Source organism: Taudactylus pleione, unplaced genomic scaffold, assembly GCF_031769625.1.
Source record: "Taudactylus pleione unplaced genomic scaffold, aTauple2 ptg000156l, whole genome shotgun sequence".
NCBI classification, from domain to species: domain Eukaryota; kingdom Metazoa; phylum Chordata; class Amphibia; order Anura; family Myobatrachidae; genus Taudactylus; species Taudactylus pleione.
Genome location: NW_028284558.1, coordinates 12,585,226 through 12,593,813, shown reverse-complemented (window position 1 = coordinate 12,593,813; position 8,588 = coordinate 12,585,226). Strand labels below are relative to the sequence as shown.

Genomic DNA, 8,588 nt, shown 5'->3' with positions numbered 1-8,588 from the left:
CGACTCAGACACAAAACAATAAACTACAACTGTAAAGAGAGATAGAACACTATTAAACTAAAATAATAAAAAATAAAAACTCCAAGCACAAAAACAGCAAACTTTAAAAATTAAATAAACATTCAGTTCTTACACATCAAAAAAAAGTTATTACAGCCCATATACAAGCACTCATATATTTTAAAATCATTTTCGCAGGGTTTGGTCTGGAAGAGGAAAGCATCATGTCAGTCACCTTAAAGAGCATTAAGAAACTTGGGAAGGAGAATTCATCTTTTGAGTATGATGAATCAGGTATGTTAAATGTATAATTCCGTTTTTGATAATAGCAATACAGTAATGGGAGTTTGAACATGAAATGTGTGGTCATTTTGCCAGGAAACCTGTAAGGGATAGAACATGGAAACTGTATATAACTCTTTGTCTTATGTAATGTGGTAGTTCCAACTATTTAGAGTTTCTTTAAGGTAGTAACAGTAATTGTTAACAGATACATTTAACAACTAAATTTAACAACTATATTTAAGGTTTACATACTTCGCTGTGTCGTGTACAGTATCTAGGGCAATTCCAAGCCTCCTTTTAGCACCATTTTCTATAATGTTTAAAGAAACATTTTAATGTCCTCTCAGCATATATGGTAAGTTTCGGAGTTCTTATATATATATATATATATATATATATATATATATACACATGAGCCCCCCTTTTTTGTTATCTACAAGTTAAGCTGTATCTTGTGCATACAGTATAATGTAATTCTCAAGCTGTAAGTCTTTGAAGTTGATAATATTACTCTTTAAGGGCTCTATTTACTACAATCCGCATATTGAATGCAGATTGTAGTGTGATATTAACGAATGAATTCGCATTGCGAATTCAGGCAATAACACAGGGATTTACTACAAATCCCTTGCAGGGACAGAGCTTGCGATAAAGCCCTGTGCCTGCTAATCCCCTTTGGAGCCTTATCACGTTATTTTCGCAAAAAATACAGTGACAAAGTGCTCGCGCATGCGCCGACCGTTCGCCGCTGCTAAGCACCCCCCGGCACTAAGCCGCCGCGGACCCCAGCGACCCACCTCTCCCTTAATTACACTTACTTGCATGCTCCGGGCCTCCGGTGATGTTCTCCATGCCTCCAGTCAGGTGAGCTCCCATACTGCACTGGGACCCGATCACCTGATGACTGGGCAGCAGTGCACTATGGGAGACCAGCTGACCGGAGGGGAGTCATCACCGGAGGCCCGATCACCGGTCCCTGGAGTCAGGTAAGTAATTTTTTTTTTTTACTATTTTTTTTTCTTTATTTTACAGTAATCAGCTTGCAGTCTGTTTAGACCACACAGCTGATTACTGGGGCCGACTCTCGGCTCTGCTCTCCCTGTTAGAGCAGGGCAGGAGTCCGGTAACCGGGGGAGACCCTGGATAACGCCACCTCCAGGTGGCGTTATTATCACAGGGCTTTCCCAGATATTTTTTCAACTTTTATTTTTAGTAACTCTGGTCAGATCACATTTCCCATTACAATTATGGGAAATGCGATCTGATTACTAAAAATAAGTGATACTTAGGGGTTGGAGTAGAATTTTACGAATTCTACACCAATTGCCCTGTAATAACTATAGGTGATACTAAAATAATGTGAAAAGGGGGTGAAAACACCCTTTTTCACTTTATTTTAGTCAAAATAATGTTAAGAAATAGAGCCCTAAAGGAGAGTTGCACTTGCCCACAATATTTTAGGGCAAAGAAGGATTTGCAAACCAGTTTGACTTTTAGCAAACAGTCCATTACAGAAATCCCCACCTTTACCAAGATCTGTCTTAAAAAAACAAAGATGCACTGCATTACATTGCACTGCAGATTAATGTGAAACTACAACATTTACAATTCTTACAATGAAAAAAACATATTGTATATTATGCATATATACATTTATGAAATTGTTGTATTCCAAAAACAATATAATCATGATGCATCAGTTGTTCGCTTCAGATTCTCTAGGTTAATAGCAATCTTTTTTTTTTTCATTTTGTTTTGTTTTTTTTATATGTTTTTACAGTACATGAAACTTATACCTTGAAATTTGCATAAAAACATGTAGAGATCTATGCAGGCTCAAGAATATGACAATAACAAACTTCAATACTAAAAAATTATAAATTCCTATGTACAATTCTGTACGGAGCTAAACACCACTATTTCATTATGCTTTTATCCTCGCTCAGAGATGTAGCTAGCCCTATGTTAGTTCCATACTGTAGCGAAGTTTTGGAAGGACCACATTTACTGCCTGTGATGAAAGCAAAAATCACATATAAACATGGGGCATTGAAAGTAAAGTCAGGCCCCCACAGTAGTGCGCCCCCATAGCACTTACACTTCCTGCAGGGCCGAAACTAGGATATCTGTCACCCGGGGCAAGGCAGTAATTTTGCACCCCCTCCCTTCCCGTACCTGGATTTTGTCCTTGCTCCTTCATAAGGCAGTGCACTTGTCAAACGTCCCTGGTATAGTGACTTACATTATTCCACACACAATAATGCCCATTACACATTATGCCACACACTGTAATGCCTATTACCAAAGTGCCACTTACATATTTGCCTGACACCATTTTATACCCCACAGTAAGGCTTCTAATTACTTTAAAATTACCTGCTCGTTGTCGGGTTTTATGCTCATTGCCAGGGGGTTCCATGCTCATTTGCCAGGGGGTTTCATGCTCATTGCTAGGGGGATTCATGCTCATTGCTATGGGGTTTATGCTCATTGCCAGGGGGTTTCACGGGAGAAGATGCAGCTTTCAGCATCTTCTCCTGGCACTTGTGCTGGCCTAACAGACACTAGAGGTCCAGTAGGACCTCTAGTGTCTGTCTCCTCCTTGGCGGCGGCCATTTTTGGATGGCCGTTTTCCACAGAGTCCATGCGGACGGCTAGTACGCATGGAATCTGCTGAAAATGACCATCCAAAAATGCCTGCCACCAAGGAGGAGTGGACCTCTAGTGTCTGTCTCCTCCTTTGCGGTGGCCATTTTTGGATGGCCGTTTTCTGACTCTGCGGCCCCCAAGCCACCGTGAGTCATCCCTTTTTCACACCCTGCATTCTGGCACCCGGTGCACGTGCACCTCTAGCCCCCCCTAGTTGCGGCCCTGCTTCCTGTAGCTATTGTAGTTGTGCTCAAATGTCAGGCTGTGTTATGTTGCTGCTGGTGCAATATGTTGAAATATATCATGGTTATGTAATGTTACGCTAGTGACCAAACAAGTACATCATGAAAATAAGAGGTTGAAAAAAAGAATATACATTATGTACTATTTGCTAATTATTTTCTAGGAAGGAGTTGAGGGACAAAGATTATATTGTGCTTATTAGGCGGCATAATAAACTCTTACTAGAACATGACATCCTTGTGATAAAACATGTCAATAAATCAATCAAAGATATTATATTCTTTGCATCTAGACAAAGCTAACTAGCTATTGCTTGGAAAAAGTAATGATTTACTGTACTTAGAGAATGATTAACAATTTACCAGTAACACCATGTACAGAAGTGACACCTAGAGGCTTTCAGGAGATGCTACACCTCCAAATGAAATACTGTTTTCGACTTCCTAGAAAAGGCTTGTTTGTTCCCTATACTGTATATTATTATTTTATTTTAGAATGCTATATGTGTGAATGTTTCCTCATTGTGCTACATTGTGTTATTGTCAGAATACGAAGAGATCAGATCAGGGGCGTTTTTAAGAGAGTTGGGAGTCCGTGTGCAGACTCAGTGCAGGCCCCTTCCTCTCTCTAGCAGTGTAGTGGTCAGTGGTGCGGCAGTAGATTCTGGCTTAATACCAGAATCTACTGCGCATGCGCGAGTCTACGGGAAAATGTCGCCCGTGTTGTTTTACCATGGACAGCAGTACTGCGCATGCACGAGTCACCGGGAAAATGGCCGCCACCATTTTCCCAGTGTCTTTTGCTGCTCTGCACTGTCGGTCCAGTGCTGCAGAGCAGTACTACTGGAAACAACGGACAGGTAAGTATAAAGAGATTATGGGTAGCAGGGTGTGCGGTGCGGGCCCCCCTGGACCAAGGGATTCATGTGCACCGCACACTTTTCACCCATTATAGATACGCCCCTGGATCAGATTGGTTTTACGTTCCCGACTTCCTGAACCTTGCCTCTTATAAGGGGGATCTATTGATCACTATTGATCACTATTGATCTATTAAATGAAGAAATTCTCCAAAGCGGACATTCTGTACAACATGACTCTGTGTGAGGGATTTTTGCATAATGTAAAGTAGAAAACCAGTTGTTGTAAAATGCATGCGGGTTGCGTCTTAAAGCCACTACACGTCAGGTGCGTTTTAAGCAAACCGCATATTAATAAATAATGTTTGTGTATGAGACCTCCTTTTGTTCCATGCTTACCTTTTAAGTGTTATAAATGTATATTTATAGAGGTTGACATTTTACGGCCTGTACTCAGTGGTCCTATCACTGAGTACTGAATCTATTCCCACCCGTGGCTCCTGCTAGCTTCAGCGAGTTGCCCTACCCATTCCCCAGTTATCTGTCCTATTCATTATTTGGTGTGAAATTAATACTTGGTACTTATGCTATGGCTTTGGTATGCTGTTGTGTATTGTACTTATGCTCTGATATCCTGCTACTGTGAAAGGGCTTCATGTCTACCTTTACAGCACTGTGTACACTTTGTGGCGCTGTATAAATAATAATAATAATAGTATTGTTTACATAGTGGGATTTCAGTCATCAGCACGTTTGGTAAATGTTCATAATGTCGTCACTCAGAATATCGACACCAGAATATAAACATTGTCTGAATGTCAACATTTTTAAACACCTAGCGGCAATTGACACATCAACATAACCTTATACATCTTAAACAATAAATTTATGATGCATGCACATGGGAAGGTCGTCAACGATAACGATATTGTTGAATGATCTCCCGGGTGTGCTGGATGATCGATATCGATCATCCAGCACACCACCGACCCACCAACGATCGCGGGTCCCTATAGTAACCTGGTCGATATTGACCAGGTTGGCCTGCATGCACGGGCGATGGACGATATCATTATCATCCATGCGTGCCCGCGCATAGCAGGTCGATGATGGGTTGAAGGCTCCGAAAAATGCACGATGTGAATGATAGCGATATGATTGATAACGATATGATTGATATTGATATGATTGATATAGTTATCGTTCATATCGTGCATTTTAATCGTACTGTGTGTATGCACCTTTAAACTATAATAGAGACACTGCGACAGATGTGGGGTATAAACTGGGCTGCATTTTTACTAATAAATATATAAATAAATAATAAATAAATAATAACTTTACTGTGGTGGCGACCGAAAGAAACAGCAACCGGCAGTGATCGGTGATTACCAATCAGGTGACTACAAAAACTTGCAGGGCCAATTGCCCACTCAGCAAGCCCATAAAGACATGGGACTCCCCAAAACCTTTAAAGTCTGGTTAGCCAATCGAGGCTGCTGACACCAGTAGGGCCAATCAGCCAAAATGTGTATCATATGGGGAGTGAGCTATTTATCAGTTCACTGACCTCTTGGCTGCAGTTCTTTCCTGCCCAATGGAAAGAAAGAAAAAGGCGACATCCAAAACTTAGCCAAAAAGAGGGAGGGAAAAATGCTGAAAAGAGGCAGATTCCTGTTATGAACTGACCTAAGTAAACTACAGCTCCTCCCTTAAACCAACCCTTATTCCTACCATTGGCTAACTATCAAAACTTATTAACCCTCCACTAACCATGCAGTAGTGCGTTCAATGGCCTAGAGGTTTAAGGTCCGTCCACACGTGGGTGCCCTCCATCTTCAAAATGTCAACAATGGCAGACAGACAGAATGCCAACAGCCAATGTTAGCTGATTTTAAGTTTGGGTTAGTTTATGGCTAGTGTTAGGCTGTGGTTATGGTTAGGTTTAGGGTTAGTTAAGTAGTGTACAGAAAACCGCATGGTTGACATGCCGACTCTTGACACTTTAGCAATGTCGACATTATGTCAATCCTGTCTTTGTTGATATTCTGGTGTTAACGTTCTGAATATTGACTTTTTATACCACATCCATAAATTTTATGTAGGTGATCACATATATCAGGGCATTAAAAGTCATCCAATTGCCATTCACTGAGACTGAGCAGAATGTTATCACTATTATCCTTGTTGCAGTACAGCGTTATACAGGCTAAGTAATGATGTACTGGACTGGTGTTGTAGTTGCCCAATTATAACCAGTGATATACAGATAGAGCACATTTCCTTGGTGCATATTGTACATTCAGGTGCGCTCTTTCATGCCATAGGTATGCAGTCAAAGTGTCTACAGCATAAAGATCTATGGTAAGGACTACCATTAGGGTTAGGGTGGCCGATACGATTAGGGTTACCTTTAGGATTAGGGACAGAATTACAGCAAAAAGAGTATGTCAACATTCCAACAATGTCAACATAACATCAGTGTCGACATGCTGAACGTCGACATTGCAAATGTCGACATGATGAACATGTCGACACTGATTGTCAACTAAATATGCAATACCCATGCCATAAGCAGCACTCTATCCTCTATCTCTGTACCCATGCCATAAGCAGCACTCTGTCCTCTATCTCTGTACCCATGCCATAAGCAGCACTCTATCCTCTATCTCTGTACCCATGCCATAAGCAGCACTCTATCCTCTATCTCTGTACCCATGCCATAAGCAGCACTCTGTCTCTGTACCCATGCCATAAGCAGCACTCTATCTCTGTACACATGCCATAAGCAGCACTCTATCTCTGTTGTTACCCGCACCCTTGTCTTTCTACAAAGGACAACATATCGTGGCTACATGCAAACAGCAGGATCCACATGCTGAGTGACAGGCGCTCATTCACTATTTCATATTAGATTTTACATATTACATATTTTACATATAAAAGTGGTGCTCTCAGGGATAATCCCAATTGATGGTGTGTGTTCTTATATGTATCTTCCAATATATTATTATAATCGAGTCTTATCCTCTTTACTTAATATAAAAGTCCCAAATGTCAATCTGTGGGTAGGGTGTTCTTTAAAAATTTACCATAAAGTCTCAATATAATCCTGTCCCTGAACGGGAAAATGTCACTGATTATGTCCAAGATTCCAAATAAACCCTTAAGGAACAATAGTTCATGGACAATCCCAGAAAATTAAACTTGTGATGTCTGTAGGATAAACAGGATAAGACTTGATTATAACATATTGGAAGATACATATAAGAACACGCACCATCAATTGGGATTATCGCTGAGCGCATCACTGTTGTATGTAAAGTATATGTTCCTTAAGAGATTGGGATATCTCTACAAGTGGAGCAGCTGGGGAGATTCCAACAAATGATCTAGAGCACTGTAATCCCTATCTTTGATATACTGTACATATTAGATATTAGATTTTACCTTAAAGGAACTCTAAATAGTTGGAACAACCATACTACATAAAAAAAAGAATTATATACAGTTTCCATGTTCTATGTATAATCAATACGGCTGCTTCTGTTTATGTCTGATACCAAATTAAAACTATAACCTAATGATAAAGATTTTACCTATATTTCTACCTTTTATTTTATTTTTTTGAATTTTTCAATATAAAATAGCCATTAGCCCAGAGCCATAGTCGTATTTTGCAACTGTAACTGTATATACCAATGCAGAGACCATCCAGAAGTATCATAAATAGGCCTGACATAGCAGTATGTGGGCATCAATCATATAAGACAGAATAACAAAGAAAACCTTACTGGCTCATTTCATTCTACTTTTTTTTGTTTACAGATAATTTGAAGAACACAGAGTGAGTATTTATCTTAATTTACATTCTATAATGAATGAAATACAATAATCACAGCTACCATCAGAAAACAGTATGCATCTAATACATATTATTACACTCAATGGCGTTTTTGCTACAATAATAGACCAATCTACAGTATACAGCTATTAACTTCCATGATACATACTGTACATGTAGCTGGATCGTTAGCAATTAGTTTATTAGTTGAAGAGCAAACTGCATTTTGAATTGTAAAATAATTAATTATATTTTTCATTGTTTTTTACAATATTTGCTTTACTTCCTTTTACTGAATAGAGACAAATATGAGAATGGCAGTGCACCTTCAAATAAACACACGTAAGTGAATATCTGGATTTTTTCTGTTTGCAGAGTAAATTAGGGGGATTTCTTTGTTGTCTGAGCTAGTATCCATCACAATGCAGCCTTTCATTTCACAAGGAGCCAAGGACATCACTGATGCATGATGCCCACACATTTAATACATACTTGCCTACTGTCCTGGAAATCAGGTGGTGCTAACAGCAAAACGCCCCCAGCCGCTCACATACCGGGTGAAGTGGGCGATCCGGGCAGCAGATGACGCATTTTGTGCTATATCGCATCGTCATAGCCAAATTTCTGTTTATTATCATTCTCACTTGTAGCTTCCTCTTATTTCATCCCCAGCATCTCCTGGCCTCCCCTATCTCTTCCCTGGCTCTT

At 39.9% G+C, this 8,588-nt stretch overlaps 1 protein-coding gene across 2 annotated transcripts in view; it reads left to right on the top strand.

Annotated features, from left to right (window-relative positions):
* Positions 1-224: 224 nt before the first annotated feature.
* Positions 225-8,588, top strand: part of LOC148521646 (bile salt export pump-like) — a 79,859-nt gene continuing 71,495 nt past the window's right edge. For both annotated transcript variants that reach the window (XM_088474851.1, XM_088474850.1), the window contains exons 1-3: positions 225-294; positions 7,865-7,883; positions 8,181-8,222. In XM_088474851.1, coding sequence (XP_088330977.1) covers positions 225-294; positions 7,865-7,883; positions 8,181-8,222 — 131 coding nt within the window. The remainder of the gene's footprint in view (positions 295-7,864; positions 7,884-8,180; positions 8,223-8,588) is intronic.